The sequence below is a fragment of the Sander vitreus genome, chromosome 12 (genome assembly GCF_031162955.1).
Source record: "Sander vitreus isolate 19-12246 chromosome 12, sanVit1, whole genome shotgun sequence".
Classification (NCBI taxonomy): domain Eukaryota; kingdom Metazoa; phylum Chordata; class Actinopteri; order Perciformes; family Percidae; genus Sander; species Sander vitreus.
The window spans coordinates 20,011,717-20,038,870 of record NC_135866.1 but is presented as its reverse complement, the minus strand read 5'-3'; the positions used below and the strand labels follow the sequence as shown (position 1 = coordinate 20,038,870).

At 39.3% G+C, this 27,154-nt stretch overlaps 1 protein-coding gene across 1 annotated transcript; it reads right to left on the bottom strand.

The window, feature by feature from the left end:
- Positions 1-21,851: 21,851 nt before the first annotated feature.
- On the bottom strand, positions 21,852-26,505 carry cldn1 (claudin 1). The gene is made up of 4 exons (XM_078264428.1): positions 26,157-26,505; positions 24,117-24,281; positions 23,723-23,807; positions 21,852-22,292 (listed from the first exon to the last, which is right to left on the bottom strand). Exons 1-4 carry the CDS (start codon positions 26,377-26,379, stop codon positions 22,130-22,132), a joined length of 636 nt encoding a protein of 211 aa, XP_078120554.1. The 5' UTR covers positions 26,380-26,505; the 3' UTR covers positions 21,852-22,129.
- Positions 26,506-27,154: the final 649 nt, after the last annotated feature.

The following is a 27,154-nucleotide window of genomic DNA, read 5'->3' as shown; positions in this document are numbered from 1 at the left end:
GAAAGGTCCGAACAATAGCGCGTCGGAGAAATGACATGGCACCGCACTGGCCTACCAGCACCTCTAAAGCTCACTAAAGCCGTTTTCAACAAAGGAATTCTGGACAATGTGCAAGGAACCAGGTCCCTGCCACGTGACTGTGTTTCACCAATCAAATGTAGTTGTGAGTCTCGTCACGTGACCATACTCAATCTCAGCGGCGGGACGGGTTAGCTTTACAGTCGTAGCAAAACAAAAATGTCAGAATCAACCGTCGGCAATGGAGACACAGACGAGGAGGAACACCCCTGGCCTCATATTGAAAGCATGTTTACCTTAGTAAAAGTGCGAAACAGCAGCTACATTATGCGGTGTTTTCTGTGTCTACCAAAACAAACGGACATTTTTGCTGTGGATAGGCGAATGTTTGTCTTTTAGGTTAGCTACATATGTTTTAAACATTTCCTATGTATATGTATATCTATATATCCATCCAAATTTGATAAGTCTCTTTTAATGTCTTGATCTCCCTGTAGCCTCACAGATTTTTTTTTTATCCACAGAGGGTTCACCCCAACAAACTGTCTAAGTACACAGACTTACTAGAGAACCACAGAAATTATTTCTCACTGCTTTGTTTCTGCATGTTTATACACACACACACACACACACACACACACACACACACACACACACACACACACACACACACACACACACACACACACACACACACACACACACACACACACACACACACGTTATGAGGCAGTGGGCTGCCTTGTTCTTCTGCCTGCAGAGCCTGGTAAAAAAAGTATAAAGGTTTGGAAATTTGTGTTACTTGTGCTTATTTATTTTTTATTTTTTATTATTTTATTGATTCTATTTTTTAGTACTTGAATTTACCTGGATTATTTTAATGTAAGCTATTTTGTAATTAATTAATTTATTTTAATTTATTTTATTGATTAGATGAACTATAATTTGCCTAAAGATGATTATTTTGTATTTTTGTCTGTCTGATTGAATGCTTGTGTTAAAAAATAAATCAGACCTTACTCAACAGTTACTCAGTACTTGAGTAGTTTTTTCACCAAGCACTTTTTTACTCTTACTCAAGTAATTATTTGGATGACTACTTTTAACTTTTACTTGAGTCATATTATTCTGAAGTAACAGTACTTTTACTTTACTTACAATTTTTGGCTACTCTACCCACCTCTGGAAGTATCATCGAACTCAGCAGAGAGTTCCTTATTCATTGGTGATGGTTTGGCCCGCCCCCCTATGCTTAATCCACGCCCCCTTTCATAACTGGTGACCCGTTTAAGGTAGAGTCTTATGTGAGGTATCAATGAACTCAGCAGAGAGTTCCCTTTTCATTGGTGACGATTTGCAGTGCCTGAGTGCCACGCAACTCTTAAACTCTTAATGCTTTGGCTCGTCGCACAGAGACAGTGATAACGTTATCCAGTTTAGCTCACGAGACATCCAAAGTAGGCTAAGTTACCGAATGCAACACTTGAAATGCAACGATGCATCTGTAACTTATTCTTTTATTGTAAATGAATGGTTTTAAGATATAGTAATAGTATATAGATATAGTAAAATATTCATCGCGCTTAGACGACCTCTCCATAACGATAACTCAGTAATACAGTAGGAAATAAGACACAATAAAGAAAAGAACTATATAGAATCAACACAAACTGAAAGTTATATATAGCCACTTTAAGTCCACACACCTCTTTAGCAACTTACATGATAGAGACATAGACACATTCCTGTCCAACGAAAGGTTTACCTGATTGTAGGTTAAAGCTCCTAATCTGCCTTAATGGCTCAGACACACAGAGCCGACGGACAAACGTCAGTCTCCCCAAATTGGTCAAAAAAGTGCCTCGGAACACACCAAAGCGACGAGACGTAATACATCTCCATAACAGCAGGCGGCGCTAATCTGTATTGTCGCTCAAAAATGAAAACCGGCAGCTGATTGAACGAACGCTTCACGTGGGTCTTGTTTCTCCAGAAATTCAAAGACAGACTGTCATGGCGGCTTGTTCAGAATACGATCTGATATTGTACTAAAATAGTTCACCGAAACGTGTTTCTGAAAACATTTTAAGCGAGAAATAGGCCATGCAGTTGCTGAATCTGTCTTCATTTCAGATCAACAAAGGTCAGTTTAAAAGATTTTCGTCAGATTTTGAGAGACTCTAGTCACGCTCATTCTGATCCCTGTTTCCGGGTTAGCACTCTACCAATCAGATGGGTCATTTGAGTCCGACTGCTGGCAGTGCCCGCCCCGCCGATTATACATGTCAAATCGGCCAAAATGAAGGACGACGGCCCCTTGGACGGACGATGAGGTTCCGTGGGATCAGGACCCCCCCCCCCATCTAAGGGTTGTCCCCCCCTAGAAATTTCATTAAAAACCATGCTGTGTATTGTAAATAACATAACGATGTATACTTAAAATATCTGTGTAAGTAGTAAAACATTACAAACCCCAAAAAATGCTTTTTAAGTTTAGAAACATTTTGAGTCCCCCCTCCCTTGCCTCACAGTGGTTTGGTCCACTGCCTGCTGTACGTTACCCACACACAAGTCCGGCGAACCATGGGAGAGAACGAGAGAACGTACTGGTAGTTGGATAAGTTTGATTCGCTACAGTAATGTTAGTTGTGGAATGTAGTAAGTAGGCTGTTCAAGGCTATTTTATTCACATTAAACACTGAATGAAGTTTTTCTTTTCTCAAATAGAAATGATGTTGAGTAATTAATAAATTAGTCATGACAAAAAAGTGCAACTAACGTTAACACACTGATAAGCCTAATGTGTGTGAACTGACATTAGGGTTAATATTGAAGATCTACAGTTGTGTTTTGCTCAATATGATGTTAAGAGGCTGATCAGTGGGTTTGCTGCAGTTAAATATATATCCTCATGTCCCAGACGAAACCTAATATTTATGTGGAGGACGCAAGATCATTTTATAATTATAATATGACCGCGTGGTGAACCTATGAATCTAACTCATATTTAGACGTTATCTGACGTTAAAGATTTGTGTTGTTGTTGCCCAAATAAAATGACAGAGAAATGAAAAACACACCTAAGATCCTTTTTCAGTACACCAAAACGCCAAGTACAATAAGTCCTCATATCAAGACAATTTGGTAACATCTTTATAAGAATGGATGCTTATGGAAATACTAACGTCACAGGCAAAGGAGACAGAAAGAACTGAAGAACAGGGAGACCAGGGACAGTCAGGTGTAGAGTCTCAGGTAAGTGTGTTGAGCTTAGTTCATATTTTTGGAGGTGTGTGGCTGTCAGGGTTAGCAGATGAGCTTTACCAGTGGCTCACTAATTTACATTATGGTCAGCTAATTTAACTTAATTTAGTCTTTATAGAAGTATGGAAAACATATTTTTTTCATTGAATCAAGAGAAACACTGAAAAGAAGGATAATGGTAAAGTCCCCATGCTACACTAATGATAGTGTTAAGACTTTCCTCTGTGTACACATATCCTCTACAAGTATAATTGTGGCTGTATTATTTGTTGCTCTTCAGAAATTTTATGTTTATTCCCCCCCCCAACTGTTAGATGAGATTTACGCCATGCTTACACTACACTTTGTCAGAGTTGGGGACAGAACTCAGGCGCAGACTGGAGTTGGTGCAAAAGAATCTTGTTTATTGAGATATTGAGGGTGAGCTGGCAGTAGGGAGTGCTGGGTCCGAATCGGGCTGGGCTGGCAGTCGAGGTGCTAGGTCCGAAAATGGCCAGACTGGCAGATGATCTTAAAGATAGGTTATTGCTGGAACACGGAGCAGACAGGTCGGAACAAGAACAGGAAACTTGGAACAAATAACAAAGGCTGGTGAAATAGCATACTGGTAGTAAGCAACAATCCGGCAGGGAGAGGAAAGTCAGACTGGTCTTTAAAGGTAGATGATGAAGCTGATGAATGGCAGGTGCGCTGGTGTCGGTGTCAGGTGTGGGGAGAATCAACCACTTAGCATTTAGCATCATAACATCAGCAAATGTAACATATTCACTGGTCATACCTGGTTGTTTTCAACACAGCATTAGGTCAGATAAATGTACATTTTTTTTTGTTGCTGGTGAAACCGGTTCCTGCAGTTTGTCTCTGTGGAAACTTTCGAGCCCTCCAATGTCACACGCATCTACGGACTCATTCATTGACAACTGAGGTCACCGTTACAAAACTCACTGAAGCATAGTGTTGGTGGTAAGTTGGCTCTAGTTGGCTCCTGGCAGATTTGTCTCGATCAACTCAGCAAGCATTCCTCTCTTTGTTGCATTTTCTCAATGTTATCTATGGAAATATGACCAAAATACAGTTTTAGATGTGTATAAAATCTTCAAACAAAATGTGTTTCTTGATGAGAATTGAACTTTTAATTCTTAGGAAGAAGCTTGAGTGGATTTTAAAGCCGTCAAAGTCTCTGACATTGACATTGAAGACTGCAGTAGATGATGTATATAGCTTATGTAGATGATTTTAGTCTCTACCAACTCCTGAGGGAAGTATCTGGCTCTTCAGCTGCTTAATGTTCCAATTTGCTCACCAGCTAGTCACTAACCGTGTCTGTCAGCTGTTTGGTGCTTAGCAAGTTGTGTACAGTTGGCTTATCACATTTTTTTTTTAATGAAAACAGCTGTCTGCTGCTGCTGGAAATGCCACTGATGAGAGCGCTAAGAATGAACCAAAACAGTAACGCTGTGGTCTGTATGACCAAAACAATGAGCGTAAAAAAGCTAAAACGCCCCATAGTGCTGAGGAGAACTGCAGTTTGGTGATAATTATCTGTGTCTAAGTGACCCCGTTAATATTACACAGTCATTTGATCCATTTTAATATAAAATTATTATAGCAGTTTAAACCGTAGAGGTATTGGGCATTTTTATCAAAGAAGCCTTACGCAAGTGTGTGTTTCCACAGAGAAATCCAGACAGCGTTTGGCTGTTAGAGGAAGTAGTGGGAGTTTATTATTAATTATTAATCTCCCCTCAAAGTGAGCCGTTGGCTTTGTATGACCTAATGGTTGCAGGTGTTGCTTAATAGTTCCATATCCGACCAGTCAGTGTGTCATGCTGCGTTGTGTGTGCAATATCTCCACTGGCTCTGCAGAACCAGCAAGACAGGCTGCCAGCACAGCAGCAACCACTTAGATTTTTCCACAAAAGAATGAATCACTTTCGAATGAACACTTAGTGACACGTGGCTTAAAGGCCAAGATTAGCCTTAGCAACCAACGCTCTCTGGGGTCCATAATCAATGCTGGGGAACGAACACCCTGCTGTTTACCCGAGCTGTCTCCCCTGATCGTCCTGTCCACAGCCCGGAAGGAGCAACCAGTAACCAACACAAATTAGGACAGTCGGATGAGCTCACAGACATTTTGGGAAATAGGGAAATACACTTATTACACTTATGTTTCTGAGAGTTAGATGAGAAGATCAATACACACTCCACTCTATCACAAGCTAAATGTTAGCTTAGTCTAGCAAAAAGACTGTAAACAAGGAAAAAACAAAGGCTTAGATTAAAAAAGCAAGTGTAACAATGACTTTTTCTCTTTTGCTTTTGCACGAAAACCCTCTAAAAATAAGCCGTTTCCCCATTTCCAATCTTTATGCTAAATTAAAGTAAGCTAACCGGCTAAGGTAAGTTAACCGCAGTTATAAGTTATAAGACATCTGATCAAACTGGATTTATCTCAGAGCAGCAACTTTCTGGTAATTGACACAAATTATACATACATCTCTGATGGATCACTGTCTCATGTGTGTCTCTTTTAATGCTCACAAAGCATTCAACCAAATAGGCTGGCTATAGCAAAAGGTAGACGAGGTATCAAAACCTTAAGCATAGATTCCCCAAATCTCTTTTCCCCCTGAACATCTGTGTGTCCTTATTTGTGCATTTGATCAGTGGTATATTCTGTATATGGAAGATATGGTGTTGTGTGTTGTGATCTGTGTCATGTTGTGATGTGAGCAAATTCATATGTTGGAAAAGTTCAATGAAAAGATTTCAAAATAAATGAGAGTGGTATATCTTTTTTTTTTTTGTTATCTTCTGTAGTCTTTATGAGCTTGCCTCAAAGAGACATACTGTTTAAAATGAGTTTCCCTGAGGCATACTGGAGGTGGATGGAGTCAAAGCCAAGCATCAGATACAGATAGAACATTTTGGCCAATTTCAGACTTAAGTAACAGCACCAGTGTGCTCACAGCTTCCTGTTGTCATCTTCCTGTGATTTCCTGTCTGTCCTCTCAGTGACACTCACATGTTCTTCGTAAATTAAATCAGACAGGAACACTGCGTACACACTGTGCCCGGCTTGAATTGAGATGTTTTAAGCTTCCCGTGACTACATTAGAACTAATTGTAATTGATAGTTTTGTCTGTAGAGTTCTTTTCATTAGCAGCAGCCTTGTTAGAGGATGTGTGTTCACAAGACAAAAGTATCTATGCTTTACTTATTTGGGGCATTTTTAGGCCTTTATTTGACAGGACAGCTGAAGACATGAAAGGGGAGAGAGAGAGAGGGGGGAATGACATGTAGCAAAGGGCTGCGGGTTGGAGTTGAACCTGGGCCCGCTGAGGTGAGGCTTAAACCTCTAGTATATGGGCACCCGCTCTACCAACTGAGCTATCCGGGCACCTAAGTATCTATGCTTTGATACTTTTTCAATAACACGTGTTTAAAACGATACAATCTCTGTTAAAGTGCCATTTTTTGCTTGAGCACCTGTCACCCAAAATGTCTGTGCACGTCCCTGACTCTTTCAAACTGCGTATGGCATGTGAGTATGTTTCATGCTATGGGAAAATATTACTTAAAGTGGCTCCCATCAGACCCTTTCACCCTGTTTTGCAGGTGCACATTCTTGACTATATCTGACCTTATTGTGAAATGCAGACATTTGTATAATATTAATAGTGCCTATATGAATTTTATTTTAACTCATTGGGTTTTATTATGTGAATGTGCAGTCTACAGGGTGCAGATCATGAAGCTCTTATCCAGGGACTCTCCGTTAAGGAGACCACAGTAGGAATTCATGTCATCAAACACCTGGATGCCAGTGTAGAAACCAGCGAACAACTGTCCTCAAGGCCAAGATGGTGTTGCAATATTTGGATAACTGCATTTGTGCCTGCCATTTTGTTTGAACCTAAACTACCTTCCTGAACTCAAGTAGACCTTGAAAGCACTCCAGTAGGTTGTCATGGAGCTGGAAAGCAACACACAGAATCAGTATCAAAGACTATTATTGTACTGTTACCAATGTGTAATGGCTCCCTCACTGATCATGGACTCTTTGTGCTTAGCACGCTAAAAGTTTTGGACATGCACTTTAGGTCATCACACATGGATTTGGACTGTCTTTTGCATGTCACCTCCCTCCTGCTTTTCAAAGGTTTCTTTTTTGTTGTTCCTTTTAGACGTGGTGTTCCTCTTAGCTCTTAACATTTGTGGATGTTAATTTTACTCTCCTGATATTGTCCTGCTTTACTAACTGCTTTTGCCACACTTTATATATGAGTCTCCTGCATCCAAAAGGTTATCATTATTATTAATTAAAAGCACAATTCGAAATTGTTCTTTAGTAAAAGTACAGTAAGTAAAATTATTACCAGCAAAATGTACTTAAAAGCATACAATTTATATTATGTGATTGGATAATTATTATGGTTCATTAACATGTACTGTAAGCATCACTTTAATGTTGTGGCTGGTTGAGATGAAACTATTCATTTTAGATATTGTTGTTCTAGTTTAATTTACAATGCATTTTATTTGATATACTCATTATACTGTAGGAGTCTGTCAGATAAATGTAGTGGAGTAAAAAGTTAATTTCCTCAGAAGTGTAGTGTAGTGTCATATCACTATTGGGCAGTATAAAATCAAAATACTCAATTAGAGTACAAGTACCTCAGAATTGTACTTAAGTACAGTACTTGAGTAAATGTACTTCCACCACAGATTTTTAAGGGGATTCTCAGGATACACCACTAACAGTCAGCACCACAGCTTGTACAGTGGAGCTTTATTGCTTTTTTCACAGGTCCTTGGACAACAGGGTGCAGATATATGAGGATGTTTACGGAACACACTGATGTAGTTCTTTGTGTGTGTGTGTGTGTGTGTGTGTGTGTGTGTGTGTGTGTGTGTGTGTGTGGTTTAACATGCTTATTTTACACTTGATATCTTACATTTTGGTGTGCATAGATTTTAGTATGATATCATACGAACCCGTTCATGAGAATGCGTTGCAGCGACTGTCAGATGGCACAAGGTAATGCTATTGGTCAGGCCAAGTCATTACACATACGTTGTTTTGTAACCAGTTTGCAAAAGCAAGTCTTTTAACCTCAGACCATCTCCCCTGTCATCATTTTAGGGCTCTCAGATTTGTTAGAGTGTTAGTTTTCCTTGAAAATGTACGTATTATTATTATTATTATTTCATTTTCAAGATTCTGCTCTAAAAAGGGTGAAATCATGTACATTTTAATGTTATTTTTTTAAATACAAACTAAGGGCCCTATCTTGCACACAGCGCAATTGAGTTTGTACACTGACGCATGTATCATTCCTATTTTGCACCAGATGCACAGCGGACTTTTCCCTCAACAGATGCACGTCAGTAAATTAGGGAATGAACTTGCGCTCCAGGGGGCAGTTGAGCCAAAAGAGGAGGTGTGTTCTGGTGTACCAGTTTAGCTGGTGATCATGTTAACTGGTGATATTAGCATGAGATAAGTGAATATTCAAAAAGGCCCTGCACTGCGTTCTGCTCTGCCTCCGCCCCTGGAGTGCCAGAGGCTCATATTTTCGAAGTGTTTGCAAGTGAGACAAAATAATGGATATCGCTGAAAACATCACCAGTTTATGTATAATACATGTCCGTTCAAGCATTATCCACACAAATACAACACATACTGTATGAACGGAAAAAAATCAAACGAAACAACGCACTAGAGATCTAGCTGGGATTCAAACCTTGGATGTTAGGGACAAAAAAGTTGACAAACCAGCTTCTACATCATCTATACCACTACACTACACTCTGCTGAAATTATTTTGTGATTTCTATCTATATATATATTGGACTTTTAGTCTAAGTTAACACAGGTTAACATATGAGAGAAATATACGCCCATATACGTGATACTGATACTGGTGATATCACCATACGTGATACTGGTGATATCACAATTTAATATGGGCAAATGCAAGCCTCGACAGTAAATTAGGTTAATCTTTGCCTCACATACCAAAACCTAACAGGCATGACCCCACTTAACACTTTATTCCGTTTTGGGGGTAAAAATGAAACACGTCAGTCATGCGCAAACGTGATCATTTATCATTGTTATTGTGGGCCATCTCATACGAAGAATGTGTAGGCCTATCTTAGCACAGTCTCTTTCAACCTGTGCCACAAGTCAACTGATTATAGTTGTGTTTATGACTTTGTTTTACATAACATTTTCATGAATCATGGATGTGTTGATGACATCTGAAATATTAGAGGACTTAAGGAGATGTGATGTTGAACTGCATGTGCGGATACCACTTAACCCAAATGCCCCAGCAGCAGCACGGGAGAGGAGAGACAGAAGAGCTGCATCGTCTATAGTGATACATTTCTTTATTTACATTTTGTCAAAAAGAAAAATCAATAGCAAACGTCGGTCTCCTCGGCTGTGAACTGCTCCTGGCGTGCGCCCATGGATGTATTAAGAGCGTGCGCCTAGCAAATCCGCCATTATAATAGCAATCCGCCATGGAACAACCACGTCTGGTTTTAAAGGGAATGTGAGATAACGCTATGACTGGTTTATTGCACGTTATGACCAAACCACACCTATGAGTAATGTAGCTACTTCAGACCAACCCATTTTAGATTTGCGTCGGGCGCAAGAGTCATTTATCCCGCCGGTATAATAGCAACAGCGCCGAAATCCTCCCACAAAGCTACTTGCGTTTTGCGTTTGTTATTTGCGTTTCAGATCGTTAAAATAGGGCCCTAAGTGTTTTCTGACATTTTTCATCTTATTTTCTTCGATTTTAGTTAAATTCTAAATATTATGTGTGTTTTAAATATATATATATATATATATATATATATATATAAAAGAAAGGCAAGGAAGTGTTTTATCAATAGAGAGAAGACTGAAAAAGTGGGTCTTAAGAGACTTATCCAATTGGATGATTGAATGAATTTCATATGACTGCATAGTAAAAAGAAAGAAATCTAATTATGAGCCTGTATCTTTGCCTATTTTTTGTTGTTGTTGCTTTTTATGTTGAAGCACATTCAGTGGACGCCTTTCGTATGAAATGTGCTATATAAATGAACTTGACTTGTTTTTAGAGAAATGCAACTGATATTTTTGATTTTTCTCTCTAATTCAAAATAGATGATTCCCCTGTACTTACATCTTTGTCACTCCTTACTCCCTCTGTTGGCCTTATGAGTTTGTGGACAGACACTCTTCCTCCAATACACATAATATTGCCACAATAGGTTTTTTACTTACTTAAAGTCTCCATCAGTTCCCCATGGTTTTAGTGGCCCCTGTCTCTCCCAACACTCTCTGGCATTTTACGAAACATCAAAAACTGCTGCTTGTATGTTCAAAGCAGTTGTGGAATCCCACCATCTTACATATGTATGGAGGATGCACAATCCTACTAGCAAGGACTACACCTTCTTTTCCACACGTCACCGCACCCACTCCCACGTTGATTAGAGCACACTCCAGTGAACTTAAGGCAATGTTCCACACAATAGCAATAGAACCAGCAATTATGTCTGACCACAATGCGCTGATAACCACATTCCGTTGTGATATGTTAGGAGAAAGATCTAGGAGATGACAATTTCATAATTCCCTTCTCCAGAACACAGCTTTTGATGCAGAATTTAGAACCAAACTGGTTGAATTTATATAAATGAAAACCGACTCTGGTATTTTGGGTGTTATTTTGTGTCTCTGGTGCTTCAACACGCATACAAACTTTGAAAATAAAACATCCATGCTGTTTTGAGTGAGCTGTTCAAAATCTGCACGGCTTTCTACGTAACTAGCTCGTTCTCAATGGCAAAACACTGCTACAACACACACAAATTCACCCTAATCTTCAAAATAAATTGTATAGAACTACTTACATGTCCCTCGTCTGCAGGTATTCCACGCAAAGTTGGAAGTGCGCCCTCATTTAGAAGAAGTCTCCCAGCTAATCCTGTCTGGTACAGGCCGAAGTTGGAGAAACAGATAGCTAGCTCATGTAATCTTTACCTAGCTACTGCGCATGTGCGACTGACAACAAAGATGTTACAGAAGTTGCGAGGTCTCACTCTGTAGCTAAACCAGAGACCTGAACACAGTGTGAAAAGAGGAGCTGCAGCAATGTGCAGTACAACAAAAATATGGTGTTTTTTGAAAATTAAACCATATAAACCTATTCTGATACAATCTCAAATTACAATTATGAACCTGAAAATGAGCATAATATGGCCACTTTAAGACTTGTTTTTCTAAATCTACACAAACTCTTCTAGTCACAAGTCGAACAGAGCTAAATGATTTGCTAAGAAGGAGAGCTGAGTTCATAATGCACAGAGTTAGGCAAAATTACTATTTTAACGGCTGTAAACCAAGCAAATTGCTAGCTCTGAAATTAAAACAAAGCGAATCCAGAGCTACTATCAACAGCATTCGCACAGATCGAGGTATCTCAACCAATCCTAAGGATATCAGCGCCACTTTCAATCCTTCTACTCAAAGCTGTATGAGTCCTCCTGCAACCCACATCCGACACAATGCCAGAAGTTCCTAAAAGAACTAAACTTGCCTCTTTTTCACCCAGATGAGGTAGAAGAACTGGGTCAACCTATAACAATAGAGGAACTTAAATCAGCATAAAAACAGTTAAAAAAGGGAAAACACCAGGGTTGGATGGAATTCCATCAGAACTTCTTCTACAGTATTTTGACATATTAGAACCTACCATTTTACAAACTTTAACTTCAGCCGTAGAGAAGGGTACTTTCCACCAACAAACCAACACCGCGCTGATTTCCGTTATGCCAAAGAAGGGCAAAGATCCTACGGAGTGCTCAAATTACAGGCCCATCAGCCTGATCGGGACTGATATTAAGCTTTATTCCAGAGTCCTGGCTCTCTCCGCTTAGAGCGCTTTATCGAGAAGCTAGTCCACCCCGACCAATCAGGTTTTATACCCAAGCGTCATGCTGCAGACAATATACACAGACTATTTCATGTAATAGAAGAAGCCAAAAATCTTTCAACAACGGCAGCAGTTTTATCAGTGGACGGGGAAAAGGCTTTCGACCGCCTAGAGTGGAACTACTTGTGGCAAGTAATGGAGAGGCTTGGTTTGGGGGCCAAATTCATTGACATGGTGCGTACTTTATATGCAAATCCCACGGCCATAGTCTCAACCAACGGCTTGCACTCTCAGACATTTCCCATTAAGCGGGGCTCGCGACAGGGATGTCTGCTCTCCCCCATGCTGTTTGCAATCTCTCTTGAACCGTTAGCCCAAGCCATAAGGCAAAATAAAATCTGTAATATCCAGATTAAATCCAGTAGTAGCTCAATATCATTATTTGCAGACGATATTTGTTGTACATTGCTGATCTTGAGGACTCTATTCCAAAAATTCTTAAGATCTTCAACGAATTTGGCTCAATCTCCGACTATAAAATTAACTGGAATAAATCTAATCTTTTATTGAACAACAGTCATGTGGCATCAGCCATTAGTGTCACAATACCAACCCAAAGCAAAATTACATATTTGGGCATCACCATTCACGGATCGCTACAGCGAGTATGAACTATGAAACTGTATTAAATAGTGTTCAAAGGGATCTGGCCAATTGGTCTGCGCTGCCGGCATCACTACGCTCCAGGATCACTGTTGTTAAAATGAACATAATTCCTCGTGTGAATTTCTTAAGTACAATGATCCCCTTACCTCCACCGATAAATTTCTGGAAGAAACTTGATACCTTAATTCGGCAATATATTTGGAATAATAAACAACCTAGACTAAAATACTCTACCCTGCAACGTACCTCAAACACGGGGGGGCCTGGCCCTCCCCAACCTTAAAGTGTATCACAGAGCCTTTCAGCTATGGGCCCTCAAAGTGTGGCTAGACCTGTCATCTACAGTCCCATGGAGAGAAATAGAGCACAACCTCACTGGAAGTCTAAGACTGCAAGACCTTGCTTTTGCAGGTGTGTGTCCAAAAGAATTTATGCTAGCCTATGGCCCTATTATCACCAACACATTGACTAACTTTAAACAGGTTGAGGAGCAACTAGGCTACACCAACAAGTGGCATTTGAACACCCCAATCTGGCACAATACACAATGTCTGGCAACAAACCCTTTGCTTGTAGGCAGTGGAGTGACAGAGGCATTTTTACGGTAGACCAGCTATACAATGAGAAAGGTATGTTGAGTTTTGAAGATCTAAGAGCAAGGTATGAGGTCCCTAGGACATCCTTTTTCTTGTATTTGCACTTAAGATCAGCCCTAAAATGTTATGGAGTGCCATGGGGAGACAGTCTTGAGCCGCACCCATTCATTAAATGGTTTGTTGATTTTCCTGCGAGAGGATTAGCATTCAAGATATATGCTAAACTGATGCAAGTATCCGTAGGGGAACTCCCAATAGTGAGAAAATGGGAGTGAGAGCTGAGCCCTGAGGGGAACGCAATCAATTGGGAGACAGTTTGGGACAATATTTCCCATTGCTCCAAAAACCCAAATCACCAGCAGATCCACTTCAACATATGCCATAGGACATATTGGATGCCTCAGAAGAGATATGTCTCCAAAGTCATTCCCACTCCCTATTGCACATTCTGTCAATCTGAACAAACTGGAACTTTCCTGTACATGGTCTGGGAGTGTGAACAGGTGCATGAGTTCTGGAATAAAACAACATCAATAATATCCGATGTGATAGGATGTCGAATTCCTATTGACCAAATTGTTTTGTTACTTAATGACGACTCTAAATTACATCTGCTCGGGAGACAGAAGAAAATTTGGTTAGCCAGCTCAACCGCAACCGAGAAAATTATAGCTCAAAGCTGGCTTCCCCCCACTCACTTTGTATAAAACAGTGGTTGGCGTATTTTCTGGACATAGTTATGCTTGAGCTCTCTACAGCAAGGATTTACAAAGCCAAATCATTGACTATAGACCTATGGAAAGGCGCAGCAGCACAAGTATCAGTCCTAATGACCTCAGCATCACAAGAAGTAGAGGAGAGTGACTAGGCAAGGTGTGATTTTTGTTTTTGTGTTTTGTTTCTTTTTCTTTGTTTATTCGTTTGTTTTGCTTTCCTTGAGACTGCAGAGGGTGGGTGAGGGTTTCTGTTCTTGTTCAATTGTATTTGTCTGTTCTATATGTTCAAAAATATAAAAAACAATAAAAAGTTGATCTAAAAAAAACAAACAACTGCTGCTTGTTGCTGATGGAAACATGGTTGTTGAGAGCAGCAGGAGTTTTACATGGAGCATATCCTAATGTATTTCACTTATGAACCTCTAACAACAACAGCCATGGAAGGAAGATACATGTGGATTGACAGCATGGTACTGCATGGTGACATTGCTCCAAGTGGAAGTTGACATGATCCCATGCTGGCTTCCCACCACTGAGCATTGCCATATTTTTTTTTGGAACTTCCTTTTTATTTCCTTTGTAATCAAACTGTACAGTCAACTGTTCAGAAACAGAATACAGGCATAAATGTCTTAGGGGGTCAGTCCATGGATTTCAGCATCCTCTTACTGTAACATCCACTCATAGTTCGCAGGGATGAGCAAAATTCATCCAGCAACACAGGGAAGAGATAAATGTAAACAATTTGAAACAAGAGCATTGCCATTTATTAGACTTCTCTGCTGTATTTTTCCTGCACACCACCCGTAACTGCAATATTCAGAAATTCAGACTAATAGGCACATTTAGAACACAAATGTATATGCAATACAGCAACAATTATAGGAAATACTAAATCCCAACAAAAAAATCCACAAGCCAGCAGCTAAAGAGTGCTAAAGTCAGCGTGTGTCTGTAACAGAGATATCATTTCTGGCTTTCCGTGTCTCATGATCAGAACCATGTGTCCGCCACGTGGAGGGTTTGCTGTATTTGTTTAAGGCTTAGGGAGAAATAATTTGTTTGATATTTTAAAAACAAAAGGCAAAAAAAGAGCAAAGAAAAATCCCAAAAATGCTAAATCCACACTTTCAATAGAGCATAAAAATTATGTAGGTGGTAAACATACATAACATTGGCACATTTGAATTTTACTTTGATCATGTTTTTGAGTTTTAAATGTTTGCCTTTTTGAAGATATAAATCAAACTCTGTTTCAAAGCCAAAGCGTTGAAAAATAAAAGCATTCCATATTCAGATAGTTTTGAGGTTATGAAGGAAATATTAATGCTGTTCTCTCTGTTCAGGTACAAAATGGTATAAGGGCCTCATACACTGTATGTCTTGACAAGATATCACTCCAGAGACCCTTATTGACCTACCTGAATAGGTTTGTTGAGGTAGGGTTGCATTACTCAGGAAAGCAGAGGTGTTGGGTCTTGATTTCAATTGGCTCCCGCTCTTCATTAGATGGGAGGAGGCAAGGAGCCAGAGCAGCGACGCCTGGCAGTGTCTTTGTGTTTAAATCACTTATTTTGGCCGTGCTGTGCTGGATATTTTGGAGACTCCTGCTAGAGATCCAAAATCTGTAACTGCCAAAACGAGAGAGAATGTGGAAATCGTTATGAGATACAAGGAGAGGGAAATTTGCAAAAATGTTTTGCAGTTGAAAGTTGAGTGAGGAGTCGACTGAGATTCGTGTAAATGTTGGACTACAAAGGCCTTGAGTTTGTTGTTGCTGAGTTGAAGGAAAGTGTGTCCGATGGTAACAACTTCAATGCAGTGAGCAGCAAAGAGCAATGCACAGCAGCTTTTGTATTCATGTTGATGCTTTTTAGTGAAAGTTTTACATTAAGAGTGCATGTAAGTGTCTCCTTTGAGGTTTATTATATCTAATTGTACTGTATTTTATTATACTGTATGTTAACTAACTAATAACCTTCATTGTGTAGTATCACCGATTTGTATTACGCTTAAAGTGCTCATATTAGGCCCATTTTCAGGTTCATAATTGTATTTAGAGGTTATACCAGAAAAGGTTTATGTGGTTTAATTTTCAAAAAACACTATATATTTGTTGTACTGCACATTGCTGCAGCTCCTCTTTTCACCCTGTGTGTTGAGCTCTCTGTTTTAGCTACAGAGTGAGGCATCTCACTTCTGTACTATCTTTGTTGGGAGTCGCACATGCGCAGTGTAAGCACTGCTAGCTAGTCAGTTGCGGAGTATGAGGGCGTGCCATGCTAGCAGCTATGTGTTACAAAGTGAAAAACGTTTGTCATGGAAGTAAAGGCTGGACTACAATAGAGCTGTTTGGAGCGGTTTGTGAACAGTGTTTTCTGGAAGATGGTAAGTCCCTTTGGGGTGGACTTTGGGCTTTTTCACTTTGTAAACCTATAACATGCACAAAAAGATATATAACACAGTAAAGGAAAGGGGAAAAGCCAAACAAGTATAATATGAGCACTTTAACTTAACATTGGATTACAATATGACAATTCATAAAATAATTATTAACGTTTATCAAGAATTTTACTTACCTGCATCACAAGCATCACACACTGTACATGCGTCTCCCTCTTCTTCATGGGGTGCAGCGAGTGGAGACATTAAAACCACTGTTTACCCCTGACAAATATGGAGGAGGAGGCCATGGTTCCCATGGAGACACTCATCTGTTTTGTACAGAAAGTGATCCAGGTGTTGGAGCAGGTCAGCTGTGTCTGAATAAGTGTTATTGAATTGTGAGCTGCACCGCTATAAGTTGTAATGAGAGTAAATTAAGTAGAACTGACGCACACACATGCATATTACGTTCATACACAAACACACCCACACACACACACACACACACACACACACATACACATACTTGGTACACAGACACGCACAAGAAAGATTTAGACTTCCTGCCGAGTTGAATGAAAAAAACCTCCAAATTAAGCTGATCTCATTAAGTTAAGCTCAACGGATCATCTGGCCTGGGTGTATATCTGTGTCCCTGTTTGCACTGTTCTGTGTGTGTGTGTGTGTGTGTGTGTGTGTGTGTGTGTGTCAATCAATTCCACTCATCAGGGCAATAAATGCACAAGCAAAGCCTTCACCAGGAGATCAGACTTATTACTTAGAGAAAATATATTCAAAATATCCAAAGTGCAGTAATAATCCTAACAAGTGAGTCAGCAGTCAGGTTGTTTTCTTTTCTGTCTACTGTATGCAGCAGTGGGACCCCTGAGGTGAACATGAGATAAATTACATCAGTGGGAGAGAGAGGCAGTTCTTATAGTGTATTTAATATGTCACAGACAGGTCTAAGGTTTCGGAGGATTGGACAATAAGGCTTAAATCAATATCATGATATTGATTGATTTCTTTTTTTTTTTTTTTTTTTTTTTTCTTTTTTTTTACAATTTATATCATAATAAAGCAAATGTACACAAAATCACATATGGATATAATCAAACTGGCCACTGCAATAAACTGCTCCACATTCACAATATAATATGATATGATGGTCCCAGACTGTCTCTGGGTAACAGGCAGCTCTTCTGTGGTATCGCAGCTACTGAGTGCAGAGTGGATCAATAGATCAGGAAGGTACTGTGCTTTGCAGCTTTCACTGGGGGATCTCTGCCCACACTGCAGGAGGTTATACTGACAGAGTTTAAAATCAAGTGAGAGGGGACCTCTGCTGGTTGGCCACTGGAAAACGTTGCTCTAATAAACAGCGGTGGAAGACGCATTGTCAGTATGTCTGTAAGTAAGTCAGTAAGTAAGTAAACTATATTTATAAAGCACCTTTCAGAACCAGTGTTACAAGGTGCTGTACAGTGCAACATTGACTAAAAATGGACAGTTAAACGGGAGGTGACAGTACAGTATTATCCAGTTAACGCAAATCTTCATCCCTTATGTGATTATTTTAAGGAGGGAACAGTTCACTGCTATTCAGGCTGTGGTAACACACTGTTATTTATATATCTCTCTACAAAAGTGGTAAAATTCTTGATCTAAAGGGAGAGTCAGTGTACAGTAACGTTAGTCATTGTAAAATTGTAACAACAAGGTTTGGATTTCTGCAGTGTGAGATAAAGCTGATCTCTAGCGTTGACAGTAGATGAGTACGTCACCTCATTCAGTACTTTCATCATGGGCGATTTTAGACCCTTTGTAGTGGGGCTCAAGCCAGACTGCCACCTTTGGCTGAGTTTCTATCTAATCTGTCAGAGGGAGAGCAGGAGTGTGGTTGTAAAGTTTGTAAAGAGGCCACCGACGGTACTGGAAAACTGAAAGGATTTTCGCAGCAGCAGTTCAGTTTCTGTTTTTCTGATTTTGTACCCGCTCATTGATTTTCCTCTGATGTCTGGCAGCTGCACTCTGCTGATTACCGCAGTTTGAGTTAGAGTTTGGTCCAGATCCAGAGCCAATAATAGGGGGGAAGCCCCTGAGTTAAGTGCTGCTCTGTTGTTGCACTTCATTAGTCTGAACGTCTAGATGTTTTACAAAGATCATAAAAGTGTCATTCTGAATGGGTTTTATTGCAGCATATCCTCATATTTCATGGGCCATTTGCTGGAATGCAAATTAAACATAAAATAGCATTGGTGCTGCAGATTACCATACAACCATGCCTTCAGTGTTTTCTGCTTGGAGCAGCTGTGAATACAGTAACTTTGGGCAAATATGATATGAGTGATTATATTCATTTAGGACTGTTCTTAAGGCTCTCTGAGGGTAAAGTGCACAGCAGAGCAAAGGTCAAATGTTGTAGGTCACTGCAGTTTATTGTTTGCATACTTATTTCACTTCTTAGACCTCATAGTCTCCTACTCCAAGAATCCCAAACATTTATATTTAAGCTTCTCTGACTCTCCTCGTCACACTGACCAGCAACAGTGCAACAACAGAAGAGCCTATTGTTTTTGGACCACCAGCTTTTAAAGTTATGTTAAGTAGAGCGAGAGTCAGAGCACTATAGAAGTCTAAATAGTGTCATGAAGAAAATTCGAAATGGTTCACAAAGTAGAAGCGTAACAGTTCAGAGAAATATGAATACAAATATATAGTTTCTTTGCTAATTTCGTTAATTACATTTTAAATTCATTGAGGTTGTAGATAAGGTCACTCTATGTGCATTTCTTTGTTTGTCCTTTGATTCTTTTGTTATCATTATCCAATTAGTAGTATTCAGTTATTATTGAATTGTGTTAAATTGTGTTAAACTGTTTTTTTTATTAATCGTAAAAATTCAAATTGTTGTAGTATTGGATTGTTTAATGAATTTTCAATCACATGATTTCCTTTGCTGATTTATGTAAGGTAAAAATGGTTGTAAAAGAGATGTGTTAATGTTGTGTTATGTCATTGATGGTGTTGATAATAGCTTTTATGTGTATAACTCTCACATGTTCTGTAATTTCTTGAGTTTCATGTCAGGTGTTGAGCATTTGATCCAAAAGTTTGCCTCTGTTGTCCTCTGGTGGCCACACATGATCACTTCTCTGAAATGTATGTGAATCATATAAAGGAAGGATACATTCTATAAAGGATATATTGTTTAACATCGCACTTTGAATCATATATTTACATTGTAGCTTGTAATTTCAAATATTGTGAATCTTCTTTAAATGCTTTTCAATTCACTCTCTCTCTGCTCTTTATGAATATGAATGTCCTTTAGGTGTACATCAAAATGACAAAGCAGTATCATGGAAAGTTAGATGAGCCTAGATTAGTTTCTTGGAAGTACGTAAGTAGTAAATTGAACATTTATTCATGTGTCACACATCAAATATGAGAACTTCAATGGGATCAGCTGCATTATGCTAAAATCCCACAGAAATGCATTTAGAAAAGGCAGACCACAAAAACAGACAAAAGAAAGTCTTTTAAAGTCATGGTCAGCATCTTAACCCCTAAGGTATGAGGACACCACAACAACAGGAATTATTTAAGCGCTCATATTATGCTTTTTGGCTTTTTCCCTTTCCTTTATTGTGTTATATATCTTTTTGTGCACGTTATACGTTTACAAAGTGAAAAAGCCCAAAGTCCACCCCAAAGGGACTTACCATCTCCAACAGAAAACACTGTTCACAAACTGCTCCAAACAGCTCTATTGTAGTCCAGTCTTTACTTCCGTGACGAACGTGCGTCACTTTGTAACACACGTTATAATGCTCGCCTAGCTGCTAGCATGGCACTCCCTCATACTCTGCAACTGACAAGCTAGCAGTACTTACTGCGCATGTGCGACTTGTCTTTACCTCTCCTCTCTGTTTGCTCTAACATGAGTTTCTATTGTCATATTTCTGTCTCTGGAGAGGGGACCGTGTACACTGTGCTGTACAGTGACCACTGGGTGCTTGTTGCTCATGAAGGAATACAATCTTTTGTTCAATCTACTGTTGCACAAAGCAACTCAGAATAAAATCAGCAAGAGGGTGCTGGTTGCATTTTGAAATAATTTTGAAATTATTGTGGCACATAACCGGCAAATATGTCAAATAAGTAACTGCATTATTTCTAACACACAGTTTTTCTATATATATTTTTACAGTAAATAATGTAATATAGAGGATCATCCTCCTGGTGGTCCAGGCTTTTAAGGAGCTGACCATGACCATGTAACTGTAAGAAACCGTGGTTTGAGTCCAGATGGGGACCTTTGCTATGTGTCTTTCTCCATCTTAGTTGCGTATTTTGTATTGTCTTTGTTGTTTGTCCTTTTTGGATAAACAAGTAAAATATAAACTTTTTTATTCATGAATCCGTCGTACAGCTCCCTGGTGTTTGAGCAGCAGACTGGAGGATTACCAGATGGTGGCGCTCTCTGCTGCAGAATCACTGCACAGTGTGTGTTTTAAGTGGCACAATGGAGACAACTGTGTGTTCATAAAATAGAAGATAAAATCATGTTGTGTGCGTGTACTGGTGGGATGGGAATGTTAAAAATTATCTATCATTCTTCCGTATGGAGAATCACACAGTTTGAGGTGTAGGTTGGTATGCATGATTTGAAATCTGGATACATAAACTCTCATGACAACACTGTGAAGAGGCATGTTGGGACAGGAGCTGGTGGTTTGAGGTATGCCTGTCAGGAGCCGCTCCCCGGCTTTTGGTTTAGTTTTGTCTTCCCTGAGGCAACACATTTCTGTAGCCATCACTGCTACATGTTGGGGGGGATGTGCTTTAATGCATCACTTGCCTAGACATAGGACTACCTTAACTCAGGAACAGTAGCATATAAGCCATGATACCTCTTGTTTTTGTGTCCCTATTTACAGTAGAGCATAGTATTTCTGTTGTATGTCCTCCTATTGTCCAGCTTTTCATGTGAATGTAGGAATGACTGAGCGCTTTTTATTTTAATTTTTTTTAATAAGTCAATGTATTTTTCACCTGTTTTAAAGATATAGCCTAGAAGGAATGAGTGGGCTTGTGTATGAGTCACACAGACAGGGTTGGGAATTTAGGTACAGGTATAGTAGAGACACTAACACATAGTTGGTTTTGGGCTTTTATGGGATTTGAACACCAGCCTTGTGTTAAACATTAAACAAAACAAAATCTGAATACTATTAAATAACATACAATGTTAGGAAAGTAATGACGATTTTATTTTAAAAAATATGCAAGAATAATGGCAAGATTTCAAACAAAGCAAATTACAAAAATAAAACTGTCACACCCTCAGCAGATACTAAATGGGTAAAAACTGTTGTCATGGAGTGTATTTACCAACAAATATTAACATACACCAAATATAACACCTGCAAATATACATTTTGCAAAAAAATCCAAATGACATACAGAAGTAAATTCCCTGCAAAGACAGCAATCTTCCTTGAGCGGAGGCTGGATGGAGTGATCGTTCTAGACGAAGTTCTTGTCCGGCTGGCCGGCAGAGCGGGGCGCTGGGTACCGTGGAGATTTCCCTGAGCCCTTGCTGGAGCAGTTGCAGCAGAGGAAGCTTCCTCCTATAATGATGAGAGCGGCAGCTCCCCATCCAACAAACAGGGCACTCCCGAATTCATACCTGTGAATAATTCACACATCACATTGATACTTATGTGGACAAATTTACAAGCATTGCAAGTCCTCAAGTCCAAATACAAGCTGATTATATTATAATCTGTCTGATTCACAGCAGAAACATTCAAACATGTGGTTTCAAGCCATTATTGTCCAGTTAATTACATTAACATGAAAGAGTATGCTTAAAAATTAAAGGAATAGTTTGACATTTTTGAAAATCTGCTTACTGGCTTTTATTGCTGAGAGTTAGATAAGAAGATTGCTACCACTTCTCAAGTCTGTACGGTAAATATGAAATTACCGCCAGCAGACAGTTAGTTATCTTATCTTAGCATAAAGACTAGAAACAGAGCCTTAACCTTGAAGTGTAAAACGACAGTTATGTGACAGAATTTTTCTTGGCAGACTTCATGAAGTCGGGCGCCTGGTTAGCTCAGTTGGTAGAGCGGGCGTCCATATATAGAGGTTTATAGAGGTATACTCCGCGACGCAGCGGGCCAGCGTTTGACTCCGACCTGCGGCCCTTTGCTGCATGTCATTTCCCCTCTCTCTCCTCTATCGTGTCTTCACCTGTCCTGCAAAAATAAAGGCTGAAAATGCCCCAAAAAAAATTATCTAAAACAAAAAAAAGACTTCATGGATTCTCCGCTGGTTGCCTGCCATCCTCACGGTAATGTCTTCAGGCTAGCCGTTTTCCCGTTTCTAGTCTTTATGCTAAGTTAAGCTAATTGGCTACAGGCTAGCTATAGTTTCATAATTACTGTGTATTTTTCCAAAATATCCTGGGATAAAAAGTAACTTAGTACATTTAGTCAAGTACTGCACAATTCTGAGGTACTTTATTATGACTTTGTTAGTGTTTTGGTATACTTTATAGGCCTACTACTCGACTACATTTCTGAGGCAAATATTACTTTTTATTCCACTAGGCCTACATTTATTTGACACATACAGTTACTAGTTACTTTGCAGATTAAGATTTTACAAACAAAATGTATGATCCATTTATAAAATATGATGCTGTGCTATAAATTAAAGTATCTATAGCCCAGCAAGTGCTTTTAATTTTGATACTATAAGTACATTTTACTGATAATACTTTTATACTCGGTAACAGGGAAGGATTTTTACTTGTATAAAGTAAACATATTTTTACAGAGTGGTACTGGTACTTTTACTTAAGTAAAAAAAAAGATATGAGTATGTCATTCACCACTGAAAATATCAAACTATTCTGTAAAATGTGTAATACTAAACGATAACTTGGGGAGGACTGGCAGCCAACAAGTCCTCAAAACCATACCGACTCCTGGCAGGAGAACAACAGCAAAATTGTTTAAGTGTCCGTCCTCCGTGTCATTACGCTGCCACAGTGATACCTGATAATTGTTGTGAATTCCAAACTAAAGGGGCAGAGAAGGAGGATCTCACTTTGAATTAGTCGGAGTGAATGGGTTGTAGAATTCCTGGGCTATTCTCTGACCATACCAAGACGTTCCCACCAGAGCAAGCACACCTGAAAAAAAACATAAGCAGAATTTTCTTTTTAAATATAGTTGCATTATACAAGTTAAAACGTGCAGGCCTGGGCTGTATCATCTTTATGATCCTACAAATTCACTACAAGCCAAATCATGTTGAAGAATTGTTGCAATATAGTGGTCAAAGCAAAACATACAGTAGTGTGATGCAACATCTCTAGGGAAAAACAATGTCTCTACAAGCCAGATGATGTTCAAGCAGTGTGTGTCCTTGCGTGTGTGTGTGTGTGTGTGTGTGTGTGTGTGTGTGTGTGTGTATATGTGAGAAGTGAATGGACTCTGACCAGCGATAATGAAGATAACCCCTCCAGCTAGAGCCACTTTGTCCTTCTGCTCTGGTTGTTCTGACATACAGGTGGTGCACCTCATGCCCACCATGTCCAACATGATAGAAATAAAGCACATCATGATGGCGCACAGCATCAGTCCTCGTGTGCCCTGTACAATCCCTGGAGACAAAGACATAGCACAGGATCGCTTGATTTTAGCAGGTTTTATTCAATTTCAGGGCTTGGTAAAGTTATTTATTTAATTGGCTTTGACCTTTGACCTTATAAAGTCAAGTAGAGTACCTCTATTTCATATGTATCTCAAATAAAAGCTTAAACAAAACCTAAGCTTAAAAAAATCTTTTTGTTGGCTCTCAGTGGTCTTCTTCTTGTTTACAACAGACACAACACAGACAACATGAGTCACATCCAGCTGAGGTGTGCTGAAAACATTCCTATCTGATGACGCTGGTATCAGCCTTTTATGATATATAACCGGGGTCTACAACGTTTTTAAGCCAAGGACCCCTTAACTGAAAGAGAGATGAATCAGGGACCCCCTACTAGGCATGGGCCGGTATGAGATACTGACGGTATGATAACCTTCAGCAAAAAATTTCACGGTATTACGGTATTGCAATTACAGCTATAAATGTATTCATTTTGAAATGTCTGGGGGAAAAAATAATGTCTCCATTGAACACAATGTATTATATTTTGAAACACACTGTACACTGGCAGGGAAAGGGATTCCTAAACTGCACTTTCTTTCCTTTAAGACTAAAAAACAGTTCATATCTTAGCAACGATATGACAGAAAACTTTAGTGGTTTTGAAATTGTGACTTTTTCAAACTCTGGTATACCTTGAAACAGGTAACCGGCCCATGCCTACCCCCTACTACATACATTGTATAAAATTAAGTTGCATAAAGAACTCGGCCTACAATAACTTGTAGGGCAGCCTAAAGCCTAAATACATACCTTTTTGCATATAATACTAAGCTATTAAAATAGCCTACTAATTGTTGGCATGATTTTATAAATCATGTTTTAATGTTTAACATACATGTGGCACAGTGAATCCTTAGGATTACCTGTATCTGTGGATGGCCTTAGTGACTACCTTACCTATAGGATAGTAAGCCTATCATCAGTGGGGATTTATATTTGCTAATAATATATTGGATTTATGTCAGACTTTTTAATTTTTGAAAAAACTTGGCCCCCATGCATAGACTCCGAGGACTCCCTAGGGGTCTTGGACCCCCTTTTGAATAATGAATAATGAATGAATAAAAAATCCATTTACACAGATACATTTGTATTTGAGATCAAACACCATCCATAATTTGTATTTCAGTTTGAATTGATTTCAAAGAAGAAGTATCTTTTTGGTCAGCCAGGTGCTGGTATTTGACTGACGTGTCTCTGCACGCAAGGCAGCGATGAGGGCACTTTCTTAAACCTCTAGGGAGGTTTGAATGACCAAAGAGACTTACACATTCCTGTTTCACAGCACATCAGCACATGAATCTTAAACTTCTAAGATTGAGAAATCTCATAAATTCATGATTTCAATTTCATGAAGTCACTATCAGAGAAAAAAAGAAAAGAATATAACGTTATTGTTTTATAAATGCACTATTCGTTGTCCGATGACACATTTTGTACCCACGCCCATATTTTTGTAGAAGAAGAAATTGATTTAGGACGCAATACACTTTAGGCCTAATTGTTATATGGTCACTATGCTGTGTCTGACATGGTATAATAGGTAATACGATTGATAATGAGTTGTTGGTCTTTGCAAAGGAATCTTATAAAAGATGTAAAGAAAATGCTCCCGGGTCGGCTCAGTGGTAGAGCAGGCGCCCGTGTACTAAGAGGTTTATGCCTCGACGCAGAGGTCTAGGGTTCGAAACCGACCTGTGACGATTTCCTGCGTGTCCTCCCCCTAACTGTCCTGTCAACAATTAAAGGTGGAAAAGCCCAAAAAATAATCTCTTAAAAATATATATATATATATGAAAACATGATATGTAAACAATATTACCTGGTAGCTGGAGAAGTGAATCATACACTTTACACTGAACTTGACCAGTGCTCTGTGATGCACAGGTCTTCCACAGCCCTTCATACATCGCCTGAGCTGTGATGATGTTGTCTCCTGCATATGATGAAGCTTTCCATTCCACCATGACTGTGGATGCTATCAAGCCAATGAAGCCCAGGAATGCCAGTGTGAAGCCGAGAAGCTGTATGCCTGTGTTGGCCATCGTTTCCCGTCAGAAACTAAAAATAGGAAATGATCAAAGTTAGAAAAGTTCCAAAATCCTTCTCGATGTAGTTCCTGGAGGTTTGGGGTGGTGGATCTGATGCCAAACAGTGCTGTCTACCTGTGCATCCTCAGGGAACACCCCAGAGGAGAGGGAGGATCTAGGAATGCTATCCCCTCTGACTGAGGTTAGGAAGAGCAGGACGACACCTAGTGGAGAACACAGTGAGACAACACAATTTTCATATTTTGTATTTACACTACAGCTGAGGTTGGGCCAGTTTCTGTACATCACAAGTGTGCTGTATTTTTAGAGCAAAATGTATGTGCTATTATTATATAAATAACAACAACAATAATAATAATAATAATAATATTTTATCATCATCATCATCATCATCATCCTCATCATCATCATATATCTATTATAATGTATAGTATAAGATGTATACACCCTTGACTTGACTTAAAGACAAGCTTAATTTGGAAACACTGCTGTCACACCAGGCTTTTCATTAAAAAAGTTGAAACGGCCCAGCTCTCCTCTTTATGCCTCTCTGGTCCTATGTTATTGTGCTCTACTGTATGTGAATGTGTATATTTTTTTTTTATGTGACTGTGTGTTAACTACTCTGCTCTGCTGTTTTGACCAGCTCTCTCTTGTAAAAAAAGATGTCTCAAAAGACTTCCGGGTTAAAGCGATACTGCGTAGTTTCTGTTTCCCCCATGAGGAATTCCAAGTAATGACAACAATACTGTCGGCGCGTCCACATGAT